The 26130-nt window shown below is 28.9% G+C and overlaps 2 protein-coding genes across 2 annotated transcripts in view; one reads left to right on the top strand and one right to left on the bottom strand.

The window, feature by feature from the left end:
• Positions 1-26130, top strand: part of LOC121115204 (uncharacterized) — a 263751-nt gene that overhangs the window by 193913 nt on the left and 43708 nt on the right. The window lies entirely within an intron of this gene.
• On the bottom strand, positions 3791-19394 carry LOC121115203 (uncharacterized). The gene is made up of 6 exons (XM_040709394.2): positions 19315-19394; positions 16950-17069; positions 16847-16894; positions 6843-7319; positions 6629-6790; positions 3791-3953 (listed from the first exon to the last, which is right to left on the bottom strand). The coding sequence occupies exons 1-6, from the start codon at positions 19373-19375 to the stop codon at positions 3898-3900; spliced, it is 924 nt and encodes a 307-aa protein (XP_040565328.1). The 5' UTR covers positions 19376-19394; the 3' UTR covers positions 3791-3897.

Below are 26130 nucleotides of genomic sequence, written 5' to 3'. Positions count from 1 at the left end.
ATAACGATCTTAAAAATATTGCCGAAATAAATCCGTTTCCATTAACCTGATTTAATATTTTAGTATAAGACATGATCTGTTAACATTAATTGAAGTTCTTTTGCATCATAATCTATTGAGTGATTTGCGTACTCGGGGATACTCCCGACACGGATACAAACAATAATGGCCTCACAGCGTTCGCATATGTAAAATATCTCAATGGTTTTGTATTATTTTGATATTGTTTTATAAGTGTATCAGATAGATATGAGGGTCTCACAGATATTTTTTTTTTTTTCATATACATTTACGTTAAACAGAAATATTTTCAGAATATATCAAAAGTACTAATGTTTCTTGCTACCCTTGTATCAAGTTTTTTTATGTGCATATACAAAAAAAAAAAAAAAAAAAAAAAAATGTCTGGACAGGGCTTTATGTATATATTGAATATATTTTAATACTGTCTTGATGATAAATTATATTTCCCTTTATATAAATTATTATTATTTTTATTTAAAGATTTATGTAAAAAATTTATGAATATATAAGTATTTAGATATGTGTATAAAATATGTATATTTTTGTTCTAGTTTTAGTTTCGTGTGTATTGTTTGTTTGATAGTAAAAAAAATACAACATCCCTAAGACATATCTCATACATCATATTAAGGACTTTGAACACATCTTGAAACTTATGAGCAACTGTAGTGTATACTTTAATAGAAGAAATATATTTATATGTATACAGTATACATGTTTGACCAAGAAACATATTACTAGATAATGTTATATGTACTAGATTCTAGTTGTTGTAATAAAATGGGAATTTTGAGGTTTGTATATGAACAGGGTGACACAACTTAAATTTCTATTTCCAAAAGACAATGACAAAACTTATGTAGGGTGTACAAGCTATATATCTCTCCACTTTTGCACGTTCTTTTGGACCAAAGCTGGAACTTAGGTGGCTGATTTTTTGTAATATAAATTGTTGAAACCTGTACCAATTGGAAAAAATGAATTCAATTGATGACTTAATTGTCCAAATATTTGAAAAAGGCACGGAATTCTACTTAGAATCCGAGCCAAAAGTGACTAAATAACAATGTTATAGACCAAGGTGAAGCACTGGATAGACATGGTTGCCAATGGGAGGCCTTATATGTTGCAAAAGGTTGGAGAGAAAATTGCATTTAAAAAAAAAAAGAACATTTACATACTCTGTAAATCTCTCAAAAAATTTAATTTTGTTTTTTACAATCATTCCTTTAAAGAAATTGAATTCCGAATATAACTTTTTTTTTTAAATACATATTTTTAATATAGATTTTTGAATCTTACATTTTTTAAAGAATATAGTCTTGCTTGCAACCCTATTTTGTACTTTGAAGGCGAAATACCTATCTATAAAACCAGCACGTAATTTGAGAAATGTCCGATATTTTCGCCTTGAAGCCATTTAGCATTAATATATATGCGTAAATGAAGTTTATATGTCGTTATTGTTTATTTTCGGTTGAAATTGCAGTTCCATTTGAGATGTATTTATCAAAATATTTAGTGTTTATAACTAAAAAACGCACAAAATAGTTATTTTCTGTTGAAATGTTTATAGATCTTTGCCTCATATTATACGTGTACTCGTCAATTCAAGAGTAGTTTCCAATAGGAATAATCGATCATGTCTAAGTGATAATTGATAACAGAAAAGTGATTACAACTTCTTTGATTCGAATTGTTTAATTGTATTTTTCTTATTATATAAAATTTAATAAATAATTTGGTTCAAAATCAATACATAGTAATATTTTGATTGTAAATATGCCTTCAAATTATAATGCATAATTCCATCATTCATCTAACAGAAAACATTTTGTTTTTATTGTAATAAAAATTGTATATTTTGAAAGAGAAGTTATAAGAGAATAGTAATATCAAGAAAAAATAAACTATCGCGATGTATAAACCTCATTGATTTATATGTAAAGGCAAAATATCCTTGTTCCAAATTCTTTAAGGGAAAATAGCTAAGACGAAAGTTCCCGGTGCCAGTTTGAGAACCACTTCTTTAATACTCAGACAGGGTACGGCATAACTTTCTTTTTCCAAAAGGAAAAAAAAAAATTTAAAATAGCAAAAACTTACATTTGATAACAGAAAAAACTTATATTTTATGTTTCACATTGATAATACAGATTTAAAGTGTTGTTTTACACAGTTTTAAAAATCATATCAGACATTTGACGTTCTTCATTGCCCATACACCAAACTTTGGTTTTAATATATGGTGATATGTAGGTAGAGGAATTGAGTTAAAAGTAATATAAGTAAATATTTTAGTTGAAATCTTGCTCTATCGGTAGACATGTTTAATGTAAACTATTAATATATAAAAGAATGAACACTAAAAAATGGAAATATTGTAAGGGTCAGTATCAATGGTTTTTTTCTTATAACCAATGGTTTAGTATTGAATTATTATAAGTAATAACAACCAATAGCTACAAAGTTTATAATTCTTTTTTTGCAAATTACATCAAAAACAATAAAAAACTGATTCCATTATTTCGAAAATATTGTATAATAAAATAAGAGTTGACCAAATTATGATTATTTAAAAAAGTAATAATCCTTCGGTCTTTTTCATGCAAGCCGACTAGACGAATACATTAAGGAGTCGAGTCAAAGTACTTGTGGAGTCAAAGTCTTCAAATTCAACTTCAATCCAAATAAAACGTCATGAAAGGCATCCCTAACATTGTAGTTGTATATGTTGTTAATCTTGTACTTAATCTTCCGTTAGCTAGCTGAGATATTATACACCATGAGATTAATAAAATGCTTCTAATTCAATTGAATCTATGTTTTATCGTCATTAGTTTACAGTATGCTCCTGAAAAATATAATCAAATTATTTACCATTAAATTATATATGCTCAATGTGCTTTCCGTAGGATTTGTTCGTATATTTACCAACTTTTAATCGAAGTATAGTTAGTTCATTTAATTAAATACATTACTGAAAGGGGTTCCTTTGTTTTTTCATGTGATTTACATATTACCATATTATTATTTTTTTTTTTTTTCGGTGTGAGATTTTCACATATAACGGTAGCCACAATAAACTGGAGACTTTTTTTCCGAGATGTGGCAGACAAAATACCCTATTGGCCTCAAATTCCTCTTAACTTTCCAATAAAAGTCTCTCTGAGTCCCAGAGATCGATCAATTTTATGTTGTTGCCCCAAGCGTAGATTTTAAGGTGGGATTTAACTATTTGAGACAATGAATTGGTCAATTGAATCCATTAATTTCCAACTGCTGCAAGTATGAACAAGCTATATAACAAAAAAATCAGCTTCCTAAATTTTTGTTTTTTTCTAAGAGAGTTTGCCAAAGTGGCGGCATAGATAGCTTTTGCATCCTAATATCTACATATGATGAAGGCATTTAGCAAAAATTGTTCCATGGACGATTTTTGTGTTTGATTTGGGGCCAATACATTCATAATTATCATTTAAAATAAGTATAAATATATTAAAAAATTACAATAAAAACATTTATCGCTTTTTGACTTAGTGACACTTTTTTTATACCAATATTTATATTGGAAAACTATGTGTAAAACGTTTGATTGATTTTTAGACATTACTTTAGGGTTGCGTGTAATAAAGGTATTAAATTATTGCATTGCAGATTATTTTAAAACTTACCACAAATACACAGAAGAAGAGCTACAAAGTAATAAAATGTTAATATATATTTATCCTGTAAAAAACATTTTTAATCAATTTCATGATACTGGAACATTATTAATACTTACTGTGACTTCTTATAATTATTAAGTATTCAAAATATTCATATTAACCTCTTTATAAATTGCGCATCATATTTCATAATAAAAGTTCAATCTTAACCCTGATACATACCTGTCGTATTTTGAATAATTGGCCAGGGAATGACTCTACCTGTAACAGAAATAAAGTGATGTGATTAAAAAAATAATTTATGACAGATTCCCACAAAATTAAAAGAACAACGAATCCTAACTGCCCATCAAATATTATTTAATTGTGATAAGCTATGTCTTTACTTGACTTTTCAAGACTCAGATAATGAGAGAGTTCTATTATTCAAATGAAGTCAAATTTTGCATTATTTACTGCATAAAATTATCAAATAAGTGGTTCAAAATAAAGTAGTTATGTGAAATAGGGTGGAGTCAAATGGGTGTACGTCAGTTTTTGGTTTATAAGTTATAAATTTTCAATTAAACACTAAAGTTTAGGCTTTATTATATATATTGGACCAAATAAGTATTTACTCCCTTTCTGAGTTTGTAAGTTTAGCAACAGTCTTGGCTTCTTCTTGAGCCACTCCTTAGTTGCTTTGGCCGTATGTTTTGGTTCATCATTGTAGTGGTAGACAAACTTTATGATACACTTTCAGAAACCTGCCTCTAACCCGAGATTTTGCTTTACATGTCCCCGTCTAATTTTCATTCGATGGTGGAAAGTTGTCCTTCTCCCTTTGTAAAGAAACACCACCAAAACATAAAGTTTCCCCTAAGGGCTGATATATCGGGAAAATAAACCATATCTGTATCATAAAGGTATTAAAGAAAATATTTAGAAATTTCGGTATATGCTCTGATATTTTTACGATGCAATTAAAAAAAAAGGAGGGAACTGAAAATAAATCCTTGTTCAAGTATGTGCCAAAGGAATGTTTAATACATAGAATACTGAAATGTTGATGGATAAATGACTATACCTATGATGATTTATGTTCTTCTTATTAAAAAGTGCTACAACAACTTTGCCTCTCGGGCCATTACATTAGGTGAAAAATCAAAAAAAATATTTATTCATTAGCACAACTTGTCAAGTTTATCCTCCATTAAAATTGATCTTATCTTTTTAAATAGTCATCTTGCTAAGATTACTACATCGGGATCAAATTCATGTATTCATGTAAATAAATTTGTATCCATAAGTAAGCTATTTCGATCAAGTAAATTATGAACAAACAAGGATTGAAAATAAATTAACAAGAAATGTATTCTTAAAATATTACAACTACAAAATTACTAGTCAGAGGGTCAAATAAACTAAAACTAATACACTTGTTACTAAAATGCTAGTAATAAATTATTCTTTTTGATTTCTGTTGGCAAACGAAACAAACCAATTGTTATAATATAAAATAAACTCATTTTATGAATAGGGGTACATCTAATGAATTATAAAATATCCGATCGGATTGGATGGTCTATTTTTCATCCCTTCTTTTGATAGTGAGGATGGTGTTCTTTGGGTTATATTCATTATTTTTCTCCTTAAAACGCATTTATTTTTTTCATATATTGTATCTTATTGATTATATATACATAGCACTAAAATTATAAACTGTTATTTCTTTAATTAGTGGGCAACCCTACAAAATCGTCAAAAGATCAAATTCTTATTTTCCCCTCTTTATATTTACTGTTCACACTTCATTTCCATCCAAAAATATTTAAGTGATGTCATGTTTTCAAAATAAACGCGGAAAAGATCACCCAAATAAAAATTCCTAAAATTCAAAGAGAAAAAAGTAGATACAACTTTTTGATAGACTCATTCAATACAATAAATAATATATTTTGAAGAGTTTTAGATCTGTTTCTCTATTTAAACTATAAAACTAATAAAAAATTAGTTTTTCTAACATGGGGTCAAAGAGGGATGGTATAATATGATATTAATTTATTCATATTGAAAAAAGTGAGCATAAGTAATTTTTTTAAATTTTACAAAAGGGTAATCTTAAATAAAATTAAATTTTATATGATCTGAAGATCTTTAGCTGGAGATAAGCTATCATTTTTTTTATTATTAAGTTATGGTGCTCCCAGAGTGAGGTCAAATGAGTCTATTAGATCTTCTTTACTTCCATTGAAATTTTCACGTTCACTATCCCAAAGACTTGTAATGGATTTTGAGGAACAGGCCTCCAAATGCAAAAATATTATTTTATTCCAGATACCTGACTTATGTATTTATTTCAATAATAATCTTCTATATTTGATTTGTAAAGAAAGAACATCAATTTTTCTTCTAAATATTTAATTTGTATTTATGATTTACATAATTAATTTAACCCACTGTTAGTGGACACACTTTTTTTAACGTAGTTAATTAATTGAAATTAAACGTTAACCCAAATATTAAGCAAATTTAGTTGAAATATTATAATTTCATTTTCGAAAAAACTTCTGTTATATAATGCTTTTTACAAACTTTTCCTACAAAAATGTACTAATTAAATTTGATGAGATTGAATGTGATACATTGGATAACAGATGATATTACATTTATAGCATTTTGTATACCTTAAATTGAAAAAAGTGAAATAGACAAAGCACAAGAACGACTTAAAAGTGAACAATTTTATCAAATTCACCAAACCCTGATTAAAAAATTTTGAAAAGTTCAAAGAAAATACATTTTTGCTTTATGCATATATTTGAAGGATGTTCCAAGCGTATATTAATTATGTTTCTAGTATTTAAGTCTATTTTAAATAGATTTAAATCATTTTTATTAAATTTGGGGTGCAGAAAATCCGTGCACTTAGAAAGGATTAAACAAATTAAACTCACTTGGACAGTACTCTTGACACTTTTGGTACATTCGGCTCCCATTTGTTAGAAGAACAAGACAGTGAAACGTTAAAGTATTTTGCAAGGTAATGCAACTATTAAAAGATGCATTGCTATACGCAAATGGAAACATACAAAGATGTCCTTGAACAGATCTGCAAACTTTAAATCATATTCAATTACGTTGATTAATAACTAACTTTTTTTTGGCTACCTTTCATATTTGTTACGGAAACATTTGCTGTTGTTGAATGAAAGGTCGTTTCTGTATAAGGCGTTATAGTGGTTTTTGTTGTTGTTTCTGTACCGTTGAGCCACACTGTACTGTTTGTCGTGTCCCCAGAAGTAGTCCAAGTTTTGTTCAAGGTTGTTGTTGTCCTTAACAGCGTTGTATTCACTGTTGTATAGTTACATAAAGATGTTGTGTTTATAGATGTCCCTTGAGTAAGTAAGCAAATGATTGGTTGGATTGTTGTTGAAAAGGAAGTGGTTATTCTATCATCCTTTGTAATGGTTGAGCTTTTTGTGTCTTGAGTTTTTGTAGAGGTTAATAGTTTCTTGGATGATTGAGTGACATCACTTGGGTTGGTAATTGGAAATTTTGTAGTTTTCTTATTCAATAATGGCAATGTTCTCAAAATTGAAGTCAATTCAGGAGATGGGGAAGTCGATAGTTTCTCCGTAGTCTGATCTGAAAGTAAGGAGATAAATTTATCTGTCATGACGTTTTATTAAATTAGCTAGAAATATACATAAATATCACTCTATATATTGTATGGACATAGGCAAAAATTACTCTGATGTCGATTGTACTCAGTTCCGAACAAAAACTTACACTTATAATTCTTCAACCAATCATCACTCTCCGTCTTTCATGAGGAAAAGCATTAGTCATTTATTTTATAATTTGTTGGATCTTCTCTTCTCAAAGGTTAAAAAATAATAAATAAACACTTTGGAAAATTAAAAATTTAGATTACCAGTTAAAAAAAAATTTATTGGTGAGTAAATGCTTCGACTTTAAAACTTTAATCAAATACGAGTATATTTTCAAAAGTGAATATGCCATAGTATTTATTTGTTGGAACATTGTAATTAGGTATTGCATTGATCAAATACCTTAAGGATTTTATTAAAATAAGGCAAGGACTACTAGAGACTGGACTGGATATAGAATTAAGATAACTGTTGCCCATACATCTCCAATTTAATTCAAATATTACTTTTTCTTCATGGATTTGTCTGTTTGATTCCCGTTAGACTGAGACTTCGCTGATTGCTTTTGGCTGGTGTTCACTGGGTAGATTAAATTGCCAAATTGCCACTAATAATTGGGGGCAGGGGGAATGCAAGCAAGAAACATGCTTTTCAATTACAAGACCGGATTTTTTTCATAAAACTTATATTTTCCAGATTGGTGAAAAAAATAATTACGGTCTTTTACTGGTTTAAAAATTTCTGGAGATAATTTGAACATAAATATATACTATGCAATAGGGACGGAAAATAATTTCAAATAATTTAGAAATAAATGAATAGTAAACTTATTTTTGTAATAGATATTTAATTAAACCATTTTTTGTCTCATCATACTTAAATATATATATAGGAATATATTATATAAAACTATTAATTTTTCATATTTGATTCTAAATACTCTAAAATAATAAAATACTTTATTTAATGAGCTTTCATTTATTTAGTTAATATTCATATATATCAAAATACTAATAAATGTCAAGTCATCAATTTTCAACTCATAATTTATAAAATTGAACCATAGAAAAATAACCATATAGAAGTGACAAGGATTTTTACTTGGTTTAGTTATAAAACATAAAAGTTGAACACAGCTGGTGTATTCGGTATACTATATATAAAAAAAGAGAAGAGAAGGCGAAAATAAATACAAAATAATTAGAGTTGTCTTAAATATGACTTACTGATTTGTTGAAATAAAATAAACGTTGTATTCCTGACAATTTTAAGAATGTTTGGTAAGAAAAACACCGATGATTTTTCTTAAAATAACAAAAGTAAACATTTTCTTTTATAGATCTTTTAGCTTGGATAATCAATTCTTGTAATATTGTACAAGTTGATTACTTTTCTGTATTACTTTTTTTGTAATATTTTTAGACTTTTTATAGGTTTAAACCAACCTTTCAATATGAAAAAAATTAATAATCCACAAGAAAGGTGATTTCAAATACGGGCTTATATTTGTGATCATCCAATCTTACAAATATGCAAGTAATAGGTCGACTTTTGGTTGTGTAACAAGAAATTTAGAACTATTCTTTATACCCCTGTAGACCCTGCCCTAATGTCGGTATCGTTATTTGGGGATTTTTGGAGTACGATTTAATAGTTTTACTTCATTTCTTTGCCCGATACTCCACCAAAAATTGACCTAAGGACTCAACAACAAACGATGCGTACATTAAAGAAGGTTACATAGGGTAATGAGGCAAGTAGTTTGACTTGCCTTTTAGTGCACCAAAAATCTACGTTATGTGTTAAAAAACCATTTTATTTATTGGGTGTTGTTCAAAAAGGAATAAAATTTTGTTTTTCCATAAGTTTTCCGACAAAGCAACTTCTTTGAAACGTATTTAATGAGGGTTTCATTTACTATTGAGTTTTTAGTTCTGGAAGGTCTAATTCGTTATAGTATTGATTTTTTTAATGTTGATTTTATAAGACATGAGCAAATTAAAAATGTATATATTGTCCAAATGATAATGTGACTGTCTGTAATGTATTTTTTACAAAAATGGAGCATACTCTGAAGAATATGCCCCTATGTGAGTAACATTTGTTATATTTATATTCGATTGATATTATCAGGGAGTTGTATTATTTTGCCATTAGATGGCGCTACTGTATGTCGCTCTGTTTACAAACAGTTATACGTGAACAACACTCAAGCTCTGTTGTTCAGATGAATTGCACTAATTAATTATAAGTAAACATTATAGTATTACAATTAACCCATCTGACCTAGAAATGGTGTTTGATGTTCATGTATAGTGATGAAAATCATGTGTGTATTGAGGTTATTTGATCACATCCTCTTCGTTTTCCTTCTTTGTTTTAAATTTTATATCGCATTCTTGTTTTATTTTATTCCATCTTATATAATGTGTACAAAAATTAAGAATTATAGACCATTTTTTTATGAAAATCATAAGTACCTTTGTCAAATTATTTTAAAAATAAGCTGGTTATCGACATTTAATCCTCATAGTTTTTAAAATGTTTTTGAGGAGAACTGCTTAGCTGTCATAACGTTTAATCAGATCAGCGACAATCAGCTGTTGCAAAAGAGGATGAGGGAGGGAATAAACAAGTAAATTGTCAAGAATTACTCAAATATTGTTCCTCAATTCCACTCTGAGTTCAAAAAAGACTCAAGGTGACTCTCCATCTCTTGTCAGCACTCATGAATGTTGAATCAGGTTTGGAATATAATTGAATGTAGTTGGAAAATTAGTCCACTACTCAGGAGTTGGATAATAATGACAACAGCCGATTAAAAGGAAAATCATTCTTCAGATCACTAATTTCAAAAAGCAAGCTTGCTAAAAAATACACCCAATTTGCATCAATTTTCCTGTACATTATAATTATTTATTTCTCTAGGAGAAACGAAGTGTCACACTGAGTTGAAAAGCATAATTTTCCAGAGGGTATTTTCTATTGAGCTACGACGCTTCATTTTTTTTTCAAATATTAATGAGGGCATCATCTATAAGAGGTTGATATAAAATTTGTTACCGATTTTATACCAATTAACTAATTCATTTCCTTTTTAATACAACATAATTCAGTATCACGAAAATTGAAAATTTTTGGAACTTAACCTCAAGGAATATCTTGTTTAATAAAATATATCAAATTAATATTGCAGCTGAACCAGAAGTATAAAATTTTTACTATTTTTTACTTATGTATTTAATTGATCAAAAAATTAAAAAAAAAAAGGAATCCTTTCAAAACTGTACATATTGTCTTATAAAACTTATTTTCAACATGTCACGTCAATTTATCATTACATGAATGAAGAACAAACATTGGAAACAAAAAATTATTCTATTTTTATTACTGAATTACAAAAGAACAGATTTGTAACTGAGGTCCGTCAATTTATATCAATTCACTGAATACACAAATTGTATCTCATGGCCACAAAATGAAATGCCGTAATTTCCATAATTGATACTATTATAAAAAACCAAGAGTACAATTTTTATAGATTTTTAAATTTATTTAATTTTAATTTCCATTCACCTCAGCCATCCTTAATCAAAATTCATGCTTGAATAAATTGCATCAATAAACATTGGCACAATACGTGTACATAACTATCGCTTTTGTTTTATTTGCAAAGCAAAGCATAAACTTTTTCTCCCAAAAAAACTATATTGTTTGAAAAGCCCTTTCTGATTATACATTATGTATTTCTTGTTGTTATTAACAATAAAATATTTCTTAACCATATTTTTATTGAATTGATTGACAACCCTTTAAAAAATAGCTTGTAGTAAGTTCCGATACAAATTTTCGAAGGCCAATACCAAGCACTCAATCATTTTATATTTTTGGACTTTTATTTGTGTCCTTTACAAAAATGTTCAGGTAGAAAAGACTTTAAGTTTTATATAAATAAAATTGATCACAATATGATAGCTCGATCGCTCAACTTTTCTTCCAGTTACATAACAACTAGATTTGGTAACTAAAGAGCATACATAAACTAAATTATAAAGAGAAAATATTGCGATTTAGCATAAAAAACTATTTTGAAAAAAATCTAGAAAAGGATGAATATTTGGGAAATTGTATTTAATTTTTTTAGGGATACTTAAGAATGTTAGCTATAGTTTAAAACTTTTATTTGTTTTTATGAGATTTAATTTCATCCTGATCAGGGCGTTACCCTACTTGCACAAACATGTACGGTATATTTTGTTGTCAGCTATAGAAGTTTCTGCTTCTTTTCTTTGAATTTATGTTCTAAACATTGACTAATTCAATTAGAATTATACTTTTCAAAGCTTCGAACGATAATTGAGTAATAATTTCCAAAAGTTGGGAAGAGTTGCCAAACTACCAGCGTATTCTAAGTGCACAAATTACATAATAAATAAACGAGGAAGAAGGCTATTGCAAAACAATAACATAAATAAACATTCTATTTCATTATTTCCCCTCTTCTAAAAAAATCTGCTTAATCATTCTAGACATATCAAAAAGCAAAAAAAAACTGAATGAAATATGTCAATATAGAAAATTTGGAAGATAAATGCAACCATATAAAAAGATCTGTTACACTTGAGAATAAATTGTTCTAAGAAATACACCATTAAAAGTATAAACAGTCCTAATAGTAAGATATTTATTTTCAAAAGCATATTAAGACCTTACACTCCATTTAAAAGAGTCCAAATCGAGTGGAAATACCTAATAACAGCAACATATTTCCATCCAGATCCAGAGGTGTCCGGAATCTTCAAATAGGAGCAGATATCTTGCAATTACTGAGATGATAAAAGTTTTCATTTCTTCAGAATCTAAGGGTATAATTTGTATTTAACTGGCAATAAGAGCTGTGGAATTTAAGAACACAAATTCCAACGCCTTATCTTTTCTGAGGACCCCTTTTGTTTTTAAAGTCTAAGTAGAACTGGTGTTTTTTTATTTTTTATTCTGTACCATCAAGTTCCTCTACCCTGATGACAATTGTTTTAGAAGTTAAAAACTGGGACAATCCACGAAAGAGTGAATAGAGCAGTAAATGTCTTTCCACAGTCATTACAATGAGTAATATAAAATATAAGGCCAGCTTATATTTGAAACAACGCAGTAAGTCGTTTGTCGTCATGAATGAATAGTAAAGATCTCTCTAGTTTTGTATCCCAAGATTTCGAAAAGCTCAAATATATTTCTGAAAATTTCACATATCTTAGAAAAAGATCTTTTCTGTTGTTTTTTTTTTCTTGTTTTTTTTTTTTTGGGTAGGGAAGGTTTAATTGTAGTAACAATTTTTTGATACTTTAATTTGCAATTTGTGGCTAATGGCAAATAATAAATTTGTTGGTCAAAATAAACACTAATAATTCGTCTAAAAATACTCATGTATAACAGAATCAATTTTGAGAAAAATCCTTCTATCTTGTTTTTGTGCTGACGAGCAACAAATACAAATTATCGTGCAGTCTTCTTTATTTTTTTGCTTTATACAAAACGAATTACTACAATTTCGTTCTATTTGATAGAATTTCCCTAAAATAATACTGTATATTATAAATAAGAATATATAATTTATTTTTAAATCTCTTACTTACTATTTGGATTGATTTCCTAGCGCACAAATTTGTTTTTAGATAGGGTAATGGATAAATACAATTATTCTTATGAGTTATGTTCATTATTAATAGCCTTTATCATTGGAGCTCAGAAAACTATATCAAAAATGTCTCAAATAAAATATAAGGAAAAGTGAAAACATTCCCTTTTAGAAAATTCAGAAAATCATCAGTTATTTTATGACTGTTCCTCTCATAAATAAGCTTGATTAAAAAACGTTTTGTAGTGAAACAGAAAAGGATACACACAAGTACCTATGGTAACAAAATTTCTTAAGAAATTAAATACTACATACACCCGTTTTATATATCAATACGTTTTTATACTAGCAAAGTTATGATAAAAACATAAGACCTGCGCTGATATGTTTTATTGAAATCGGAAACCAAAAAATCAAAAAAAAAACTTTAAAATATCTGGATTGTATTGGGACTGGAGAAAATTCTTAGAAATTTTGATATTTGCTCTAATATGCTATATAAAGCAATTATAAAGAAGGAGAAAATAGGAAAAAATATTCTTAGATAAATGAATGAATCCCTTTTTCATGGCCACCATACTTCTTCAAAAGAGTAAGACACAAAGTAAGTAGAAAATCCTAGATACAATTGATTAATTATGAAGTCTTGTTGAGTTTGTCTTCCATAAAAATTGCTTTTGTTTTAGTAAACGGTCATTTTCCTAACATTACTAAATCTTCTATCTCTTACTAATCATCCTATTTCATCAACACAACTCAGTATTAACCAATAAGGTCTAAAAAAGATGAAAAAGATAATAACCTGTTATAACAAAAATAAATAGTTGTACATCTAATTATTTGTAAAATATATGATTGGAAAATATTTTGATATCACCCCATGTCTAATAAACGTATAAAAAACTGTGACAAATAAAGAATAGACAGTACATGTACAAGGTACATAGTACTCAGATATACAAAATCTACAGAAGACCCCCCCCCAAAAAAAAAAAAAAAAAAAAAGAAATTATAATAATAATACCCAACTTCACTTTGATATTTGGTAACTCTTTTGCTATAACGACTCTCCCGGTTTGTCCATTGAAATCTGATCACTTACTAATTCAATTATTGATGAAGTTTTAATGATTGAAACTAATTCATATTTCGATATATTGAAGCATAAACAAGTAGCTACAAAAAAAGTGAACTATCAAAAAATATCAAGTAAGAGCCTTGTGAGGGTAGAGAGGCAACTTTTGACATCAACAATGAAATAAACCCATCTCCTCCGTTCCAAGACTCTTTTGAGTTATTTTTTACTCGTTTTTGATACTTTAGGCCAACTAAAGCTCTGATGCTAACTGCCTCAAATGCACATTTTGAGTACATGTGGAAGGGAAAGCCTGCATTCTCTGTAACCCAAACACTCAGCCAGCTATGGGATGCCATGACAGTAGACTACATCCACTGCAGGTGCCAGGCCTTGCTCCACCGCCTGGAACCCATCATTGCTTCCAAGGATGGTTACATTAATAATAAAGAGAGCTCAAACACACATCTATTTATAGTTGTAATTTTGTTGAAATTCGATCATTAATTAATAAATCATATCTTGTTGAAGAGTAAAAGGCAAAGTGTTCAAATTTTAATGGACCACTCGGTATCATATTAAGTTTTTGTAGATGATCAACACAAAATGCAAAATTTAGAGGTATTTCCACGAGATGTCTGCTGAATTAATTATTCATAGCGAATGAAATTGGCTAAATTCACGTAATAAAGTTTGAATTTTTATGTACAGATTTAATTAAAACCCCAGACAGTGATCAAATGGTAGGTATTTAGTTTTAATCCACACTGTTTCCCACACAAGGCTAAGATTTGTACCCCAGAATACGCCAATCGGTTACTTTGAAATAGCTAGAATTCTAAGAAAGATGATCTGAAACTAGAGAGTTACTTTTTGTAGTTTGCACTTCAACAAAGCTTCTCGTTTTCTAAAGCTATTTTAATTATTCTTAAATTATAATTATGACGTGCACGTGCCTATGAATGCCCCTATGAGTAGCACTGATAACTCTTCGGGAAGTGATAAGTGTAGTCCACCCTAGACTCAGGGGATAATTGAAGATCAACATCAGAGTCACTCGTTCCTATGGCTTTGCTACATACAAAGTAGCATTTGTGTTAGCTCCTTCTTATCGCAGCTGTTTGCAGCTAACTTAATGAAACATTTTTTCAGCTAAGCTGTCTATGCTAAAATATTTATGTAATTGTCAGATATCCCATATTAATTGTTGATATTTATTATATTAATTATAAATACATAATATACATGCCATTTTAACAGCTTTAACGTAGTTGGTATTAAGACTACCCCAATTGCAATTAAATAATGATTTTAAGGCAAATAAATTTCATTTTGTAGAATCTGTTAATACAAGTTACAGCTCGTACAAACATCACAACTTGATCACAACATAGTTATGTAGAAACCTCTTCAAATTTAACAGAGGTATTTCATGTCAAATATATTGAAAATATGTCACACATGTCTCAAAATTTGATATATTTAGTATGTATTTTTAACTTACTTTGAAAATAAGAGCAGTAAAGCTAAGTGTTGCCGGATAAGTGACTGGTTTTTAGAATGAAACCATGTATACTCAGTTGCAACTTCTGTTGCCTGATGGTCACACTTTTCAAACAGGGAAGTTATTTTATCGCACCCTATTTTACAGGGTTCTTAAGAAAAACGTACACTAGTAATTAACTCTCGTTTTTTCATTATTATGAGAAGGTTTTTTTGTCCTTAGTACATATACAAAAACAAAAATAAACATTTTACTAGTTATTCATCATGAGTGAGCAAGAACCCAATAATGAACGGATCTCTGATCATATTGACAGAGAATTAGGGTGGAAAATATTATGAACATTATGAAGTGCTCAAGAAGTATCGTTTTTAAGATTGCCAGAATGAAAAATAACTCTCAAGAGAAGGAGGAAGTGGAGGACCAAATTTGAAAAGGGGTTCTGTGGCTAGTCTGAAAAAGTGGATCAAGGAAGACTCCCATAAAATTCATGAATCGTCTCTCCAAAGAGATATCTTTGGCTGAGGAGACCATCAAGAGGGTCGTGAAAGCAAAATTGGGATAGTCTTCATATACGAGGATCCCCACGACCTTCTGACACAATCTTTGAAGGCCAAAAGGCTTGTGAGGTGTAGGAAAGTCCTCACATGGATGAAAAACAATAGGTCCACGGTGAGAAAAAAATTATTAGAATAATCTCACAGTGAATCAAGTGTACGACCGAAGCAATACGAAAGAAGAGAATCAGGGATTGTACAGAAACAAACTTTACCAATAAATTGTTCCTGGGATTTTGGCAGCCGATGGCAAAAAAAATGCCATCTTTATTTTTCAAGTACGGACAGAAAATTTTCAGGACGTCTACTACAAGGCGCTCTGGTACACAATCTTACCAAGTGTGTACTCGCTGAAGGTCTCCCTTGGAATAAAATGTACAAGGAATGTGGGATCAACTCACGCAAGGCTAACTGTTCCCAAATCGAGGCTGTGACTACTACTAATGGTATCCATATTGAGTGGACACGTTTACAAAGATTTTTTTATTAGGTTTTGTTTACAGAAATAATTATTGTTCAAAAAAATAAAATTGTATGTATTTTTTCAAAGCTACATTTAACGTACAAACACAAATTATGAATAAATGACGAGCAATTTTCCTAAAACCCATTAAAACATGTACCGGTCATTCCATAGACCGGAAACTTTACTATATTTTATTTAAAACTAAAACTAAATTACATACGATGAAAGCCAAGATAAAAAACATAGAATAAAATATTTGATTACCTGCTGGTTTCCTCACTTTAGTACTTGTACTTTGGATCTCAAAGAGTTCTATAGATGCAATACTTAAAATAACAAACTATTTTTTATGTTAGATATTACTTACTATCACAATAATCGTATTCTTTAGGTCCAAACATTTTGTAGCATTCTTGCAACATATTAGTTTCACCGTTCGATGAAAACAAGTAATCTTCATTAATATTGAATAGAATTCTTGAAGTACCTTGATTAGTAGACAAAAATGTATTAATATATTTTGTGAACATATACTTATTTAACGGTTAAACTACGTCAAACTACTATAATGTTCAACTACATATACAGGTTATTTTAGAGCCTACAAGATTTTTCAACTAATTCAACGAATAATTTTATAATAAGGTGTCAAAAAAATCATATATTGAAATTAAGCAACTGCATTTTAAACTTGTTATCAGTAATTAATCATCCTCATTGTAGAAAACCAAAACGGATCCATTTAAATTTAAAAACAATATAAATTATGGTATGAATCCTTGGTTTTCCAATATTGCTTGATGATAGAAAGGTACTCCAACAGTTGTCGCTAATCCATACCAGATTACCTCTTAAACATGTACTTAAGAAAAAAATTATTATACGTCCTTTTTACAGAAAATATTCAATATAAAAATACATAGTTCAATATCGACGGCCACAGAGTGCAAGTTAAAATAATAATGCATAATGGGTTGGTTTGTTCACTCTCCTCCCCAGATTCTTTCCCCTCGACTATGAAATTTAAAGGTTTGTCGAGAAGAGAGCCAGAACTGCACTCACTGAAATTTGGATAACCTCAAGGTATCCGTCATTGTGTATAATTGAAGGTTATGCACTACATCAAGAAGTGCAGTGGCGTCTTTAGGTTCAGATTGTAGGATATGCTAACAACTAAAGGAATCATTTTGAAAAATGAAAATATATATCAATGACAAAGTCTGAGAATAAGCCTTTCTAAGGACTGCGGAAATAATTTTAACAAATTCATCTCAGCAATTCCAAGATCCACAGCATAATCTGGTCTTCCATATTTCTTCGATTTAAATATTGATCTCTTTATTTTGAGTGACTATCTTCCCCAGTCTTCGTTTGCCTACATTATTTTCTGAATTCCCAAATGGGAGGTAAAGCGACATTAGAAACTAGGGGCATTTGCTTTGCTCTAGTTAGGGATATAGCATACAAAGCTACCTGCCTAATTTCTGGATATCCAATAAGCTTTCACTCTCTGAGAAAAATTTTGATTGTATATGCAGAAAGCTACTCAGCCTTTTCCTTAAGGATCCCTCGTTACGAGGATAGAGAAGACATTTTTCGATATTTCCCACAATGGTCATATCATTTTTACTCAACCCTTAAATGTTAGTAAGTGGATACCTGATGATGAAGACGAGAAAGTCGATCACATAGTTGTTGTGTTTGATTGTGTGTTTTAATTTTATCAATTTCATATTTCATGTACTCTTATTTTGTAGTGCCATTAGGTATTTTTATATAGTCTGTAAAAAACATAAGTTGTTAATATTGATGGGTTGAGCTTTGATCTATTATTCAGTAAGAAAAATTGTGAGCAATAATTTTGTTTTCTGCAGTTAGGTATGCTGTTATTTCTTTAAAACTACCAGGGATAAGTTGTCATTAATTGAAGCAAGCTATTGACAGTGTTAAATACAAACTCTTAGATTCAGCTAGATATGACTAGTTGAAAAATAATAGTTTGGCGGTATGAAAGGTTTCTTTAAGGGAGACCCACAGATTGATTACTTTGTTTTGAAATATTTTGTATCTGATTGTTTTATATAATTTTGTGCAAGTCTTATAAAAATGCTTGATTGCTTTTAGCATAAGTCTTGGCTAGGAAGTTTAATTTTGTATTTTAAGCTAAAATGTTGATTAATGTCAATGTAACATAATTTCTCCTAGTAACTCATATTAAATTATTTTATATTTTCAATTGATATATATATGTAGATTTATCTACATGTAGGTTATAAATAAATAATAGAAATAACTATCAAAATAATTAATGACGAAATGACTGAGTACATCTATAAATGAGTAAAAATTAATAGTTTCCGTAATATTTCCCATGTCTGCTGAGGTAATATGAAATGTTTTAGGGATGACTAATAAATATATGGATCTGAAACTTTTATTTGTTCATATGCTTAAAAAAACAATATCTTTGGAAGGATAAGTTTTGAAAATTAGATAATATTTTACGACAAAGCAAAAATCGTATAAAAATTCATACGAACTTTGTCTATTGTTAAAGAAAAAAAAAACAAGTTTAAGAGCTGAATTATAAAAAGAAATATATCAGATAGACGTACAAACAAAATACTAGAAATTCAATGACTTATGATACTCTAATATAAAGTTAAAATTAAAAATTATATGAATAGATATAGGGTCACCTATATTAGTTGTTTAACCGATAAATATCTTACTTCCAAGTCGAAAAATGCTGTACGAGATCCAAAATATAAATAAACAGAGAAAGACCTTCATTGTTCAAGTTCTGAGGCCCAAATATATTTGGTATTTTACAACCATTGAAATATAATTTCATGAAATTAAAAAAATAAAATAAATAAACGTTGCTAGGATACTTAATTACCCCTGTAAATATAAAAAGTATATATTTAAATACACTGTTAAACAGGTTCGAGTTAAACAACTATACTTAATCCTTTTTATTTTCCTATATAAATATTAATATTTGAAATAATATCTATATGATTGACAAGACCGTTAAACAAAATTATATGTGTATAACAGGTAATGCAAAAAATAATTATACACACTGAAAGTCGTATATGAAAGGCTTAGTAACGGTCCGATTATACAGTTTCGGAAAGTAATATTTTGCCTCCTTAAGTAGTTAAAAAGATTTTAAAAACAGAATGTTTTCATAAAACAATAAATGAAATCCCGGCAGATGTTGGCATTGCCTGGTGCAGACTTAAGCATCTCCAATACTTCGAATCAGTTAAATATAATATATAACTGTTTATCGAGTTCAAATCAAAAAAAAATTTATGTATTAAAAATAAAGTATAAAAATTTTCATTTCGATAAATAAATACTTTTGTGTAGAAAGTTTTAAACTAAGTAAAAGTATTTCATCAACTTAAACATAAAATCAAGTATTTTCTTTATATTTAGTTAATTTTATCATTTTATTACTTAAAATTTGATGATAAATGAAGCCGGAAAAGATAATTTTTTCATTGCAGATGGAAATCAAATAATTCCTTATAATTTTTTTTTTCCTTTTTAATTCTTGCTTTGTTTCTTGACATATAATATCAACTCTGCATACAAAAAAAAAGAGAGAGGACATTCTGAAAACTAGGTCGGAAACGGAAGTTATGTAGAGGAAAAAATGTTTTTTTTTTCTATTCTCCCTTTTCGTATTTCCTTATTCAATTCTTTAGTTATTTATAGTTACTTAAAGTTATATCTATGTTAATAAGACAGTCGCTTTTTCAGATGAATATATTTTTTTTCAAGTACAAAAACCTTTTCCATTGGGAATCATATAAACACTGACATTGGGAATGTTTTAGGCTTCTCCTGCAATTTTTTGTCGAAATACGTCATTTTTGGGACACTTCAACTGTTTAAAATAGGATACTCATAGTAAAAAATGGTATTTTATATAATTATAATACATAAGCATGATTTAAAAGGTCAATCAAGGGTAACTGAAAGTGTTAAGACTCAGTGCAACAGCAAACTTTTGTTTGGTTCGGTCTTAAATGATTTTTTCAAACCGATTTTTCGGTCCAGACTGAAACTGCTATTAGCATTGTTGTAACAAAAATAATGTTTACCGCAGTTTCAGACTTTAGACCTATAACGTTCAGCTCCATTTTATAGAATAAATTTTTCTCATAATTATGGAACGATTTCTTTTTCGGTCCCAAATATTATGGGAGAACAAATTTATTTTCTTTTTAAATCAACCATCATTGATATTATAATTGTTATAAAATAAAAACCTTACACTGATTAGAAATATTTGGCTAACCTTGACAATCTAATAAAGTACACGATATCTTATTGAACAAATACTACGACTATTTTAAATTAGTTAAAATATAAAACAATTTCAAATTTAGATATGATTTTAATTCAACAATTGATATGGCCTATGATTATTCTAAATTCAATTAAGTGGAATTTTTGTGAACAAATGGAATATACTTTAATATGATCATCCATCCCAAGAAATCTTCGAATTTGTAGTTGTACATTCCGGAGACGACAGGATTTATATTTCTACGATTTACCTATATTTAAAACTCGTATGACGTTATTGTTGTGTGTGCACAATTTAAAAATATATCTGACCATATAAACATTTTATATGTAAAATAGGCCACAGCCAAATTTTAACGAAGACCAATTTTTTCATTTGGACCAACCCATATCAAGTTTTTCTATGAATTCGGTTTAGACCCAATTTTTTTTAGGACCTAATTAGTTAGGTTCAACAAAAATCATAAGAATGTAAAAGTGGTCTAGGATTTCCAAACCAAAACCCAATACTACGAACTGACAAAGCGACTCCTTAGTGAAGGTGACCTCTTAAAAAAGACTTTTTAATTTGTAACAAAATATTTAAAGACTGAATAATGCTACTGATTGTGGGGATACACTTGAAATAGGTTGCTGGTAAACCAGCTTTGACTGTATTTGGTGTTTCATTAGATTATAGTGTGTACCTTGTTTAAAATAATTTAAGGGATATTGTTGCCCTGTTTTATTAAAGATAATGTTTCCTTATTCTTTTCAACATTCTTTAGTACTGATAAATGTGACTTTTGTCATATTACGAGAGCGAATTATTATTGTGTATTCTTAATCGTCTAAGGGCAAAAATAAAATGCTTTTTGATGAAGATTTTACAGCCTTTGTCGGATGCAATTGAACCTTATTTAACGGTAGTAGGAAGGTTTAGGTATGTCTATTTTAGAATGTATATAATTTTGCTCGTCATCAGGTTAGGGCCGGGGAGTTATATTTATTTGAAATGTATATCCCTCATCACTTGAAAAGTATCTTGAATTGGTTTACTGACTGGAATACAAATTAGAAAATATCCTTTAATGTTAAAAAATCAACTATGGTTAAATTTTTCTTTGCTGTTTTTTTTATCGTCCCTATTATCTTTGTGCAGGAGAAAGATACTAATTCGGAACATACATATAATGTGAAATTGAAAAAGACAGAAACAAAAAAAAAGTTCTAATTTATTTTGAAAATTCTAAGGATTAATTACAGTACTAAAAGAATAACAGGTGTTAATAATTTTGGTTATTTTAAAAGAATTAAATGAAAGGAAAAAAGAGGAAAAGTTAAAATATAGTTAATTAAAAAAAAAATAGGGCAATTAATTAATCAGTAGAATTCACAAAACTCTTTCTTTGTTACTTCAATGTACACATATATCTAATATTCGAATTCAACTTTTCTTTAAAAAAACACATGTGGATCATGAAATGTTAAAAAAAGTTTTACAATTATTTATGAGTTTGAATATAAAATACTGATTTTTTTTTTACAACTAAGAGACCATCACTAGTTAACAAATTTTTGCTCTTGGATGGAGAAACATGAAATGAAAACAATAGTATTTTATTTATTTACTGGATTTTTATCCTATTATCTGAGAAATAATCGCTGTCTGATAATATGAACCAAGTTATTGACAAATTCATATCATCGGACATTGTTTGTAATTGAATAAAAGGACAACTAGCTCACTAAATAGCCAAATAAATAGCTATATACCGAAGAGAAAATCATTGAAATAGCTGTTGATCAGAAAGAAAAAAAGGAGGAAGAGACGTACGCTACATTCAACTCCCTCACGCCTCACATCAATCATATTATTAATTAATAAAAGGGATCACGTTTATATCCGTGCGTCCAACTCTGTCTCAGGAAGGAATATAACGGATCCACTTCGGCAAGATGATGTCGTTTATCCCATATTTGATTGACGGTTAAATCTATCCCCGAATTAGAACTGTCCAAGTATCGTATGGAGTCTCTCAGAGTTCGAGTCGCTTCACTCAACTCATCACCTTGGGGAATTATCAACATTTCGTTTTCGAGCATAAATAATTTTTATGGATCCCCTAACAGGTTATCATACAAACATTAAATTTAACTGGATTAACGCGACTATTCCCCTTGAAGCATTGTCAATGTGGGGAGTAGAATCTTGAAGTCATTTGAATGAATATCTTTTATTGAGGGAAAAATATGAGAAGACGACTGAATAATCTTTAGCAAATATTATGTTCCACCTTTCCCAATGGCTTATTACCCAATCAAGGCGATTTATTTAAAGTAATTAATCAATTAAGAACTTAAATTATTTCATTTATGAAATGTATATTATAATATTAAATTATGTCTTTTATGAATTGTATATTACAATATTAAATTAATTGATTAATAAAACTATAAACTACATATATAAATTAGACAATATGAAAACAATCTTTAATCATTGAATCAATGAGAAACTGAATTTAGCAAAAACAGATGGGCAAGTTTTAATTTATTAGTTTCTTAATCTTGTTGGAGCTCAGCTTCGTTTTGTATTCGTAAATACATTAGTTATGGAGGTGTGAGGTAGTCCATTAACTTCCTTGCTTATTAATAAATCGAGCATGAATCTTCAATGTTAGTAAACGAATTCTTACTCAACTAACTTGGATTTTGTAGAACGGTAATGCATAATATCTATGAAGATTCACATAAGAATAATCTATCGAAATATAAATGATAACTCTCCATTGATGAAGTGAACGAACAGTTTAGAGTAGGAGACAATTCCTCTTCATAATTGATCCAACATATTATCAGGATAATATAAATTTTGAGATGGAAGAGTTCCAATGAAATATAGAATCGCATTTGAAATGAGTATTTAACTTTCTGGAGTTGTCGATAGTAGATCGTAGAGTAGAAAGCAACTTGATTCAACAGTGAATCGGATATTGGAGTTATCCATGGAATACATGGTATCATATCGCAGAACTGGGTTCATAGTATTCTAGCCCGAGACGGATTTGGAAACACAGACATGATCCTTTATAAATTATATTCATTATTAAAACGGCAAAAGGAGGAGTGATGATTTTTCTTTTTCTGTTTCTAATTTCTTCTTCTAATTTATGTACCGTGTGTCTGTTCCTCCCTCTATTTGTTATCATTAAATAATCTGAGATCCTTCATCTCAAGGATTGCCAAATAATCGATGATTCCCCTACGTACAAGAGTAGATACGTTGTATTTTGAATTTTATCCACCCAAGAGATAAATATTCAAACAGCATTTGGACTCCTATGTATATTTATCTCCTATATTTTTGCTATTTCATTGTTTTATGAAATTAAGAATTTTGATTTGAAACTTTTACGAATTTATGAATTTTGGGCATTTTTTGAAAGTGTTTTTAAATCTTTAATAACCTCTTTATTCGATATTTTAATGAAAATATTTTGATACAAAACTTCTTACTAACATATTTATAAATGTGTTTATTTAAAAAAATCTCAAATATAACGCAGGATGTCTATACAAAGCATATTACCATAAACACCTCTTCGATGTGTCCGACGATGTGTAACTTACCAAATTAATATTTTTAGGATACTCTTTATTTCCGTTACAAAGAGGTATATCTTCAATTTAAGACAAACAATTAATTTTTTTTACTGTAATACAAAATTAGGAATTGATTAGGCTTCCAAAGAAGGATTAGTTTTTAGTTGTTTTTTGGACTTTTATTTTCCGATTCAGAAAAAGATATATAAATAATTAAAACATGTTTTGAATCTGGAAATATGTACTTATTAAATATATAGCTACATGTTGTGATTTTTTTTTCATTTAAAAAACTCTTTCGGCTACAAAACAAGAAATGTTGGGCTATATTTATCATTTTATGTTACGTGGGGTAAAACCAATCAATCACCATCAACGACCAAAAATAAATGTTAAAATTCATTTTGTGACCTAACACAGAATTCAACTTACTTGTATATAATACATATAATACGATTGTGTTCTTTGTTTTGATCGATGCACATGCATTTGGACCTCTCGTATTTTAAAACCAAAACACAGACATACATATTCCTGAACACTTAACTAGAGTTTAGATTGGGACAAAAAAATCAAACCTAGCTTGCGAAGATTGAACATCTTTTTTATCCCTCCTCCGAAGGTATGGAACAGTGTCAATTACGTAAAATGGAAATTTACAATATCTATCTATCTATATATATATATTAAAAACTAAACTAAAATCACATTTTCAATATGTTTAACTTATGTTTGTCTTGAGAATGGCTCATATACAAAATATACTTTTAATTATCGACTTGTTCAAAGAATAATATTTAAAAGAAATTGTCTCAAGAAGTGTATTTCAATGTAAACCCTTAACTGGTGAAAATTAACATTTTCACGTAGTATCCTTAAATTGTATTACGTCAAATTAATAAATAAAAAATAAACAGTAAAAAGCCCAAAATCAGATGGTAATTACCTAATTATTCCCAACTATGGATTTATTTATGTTCTTATTAATTCCTATCTTCACAACTTAACAATCACTAATTTTAGTTCAAGCAATTAAAGTGCAAAATATTTATTTGGGTAATAGAAGTGGAAAAATCGATAGTTGACATCAATATATATTATATGAAAAAAGTATATAGGGTCCAACTTAACATAACTAAGTTGTGAAATGAATACAACATGATCAATATTTTACAAAGTAGGGATTTTTCACCACACTTTCTTTCCACTAGGATTATATACAGGATCTTAAGATCAAATCAGCACATTTTTCAAAAATCATTAAATTGTCACTGAAGCCACATTTTTAGTGGGACTATTGTTCAAAATTGGCTGGAATTGTACATGTGAATACTGAAAAGAGCTCATTATATATATCCACCTCCAGCATTAATAACAGCCTGGATCCCGTCCCAAAAGTTTGGCCCTTTTAACAGAGCTCTCCTTTGTCTCGTACGTTTTAGAGTTACTGACGGTGTAGACGGTGGTCCTAGTTACGCCACACTGTTTGATGAAGTACTCGAATGGAAATTCGTCAATCATATATTTAAGTGTCATTTTCTTGACTTGTACGTAGGCTAGAGAGCTCAAGTTGTTGTTTTTTTCGTAATTAATTGTGTATGCTCTAATATATGGAAATATGAAATAATTTCAAT

This window comes from Lepeophtheirus salmonis, chromosome 3, assembly GCF_016086655.4.
Source record: "Lepeophtheirus salmonis chromosome 3, UVic_Lsal_1.4, whole genome shotgun sequence".
NCBI classification, from domain to species: Eukaryota; Metazoa; Arthropoda; class Copepoda; order Siphonostomatoida; family Caligidae; genus Lepeophtheirus; species Lepeophtheirus salmonis.
The sequence above is the reverse complement of the archived record's forward strand: the minus strand, read 5'-3'. Positions and strand labels throughout refer to the sequence as shown.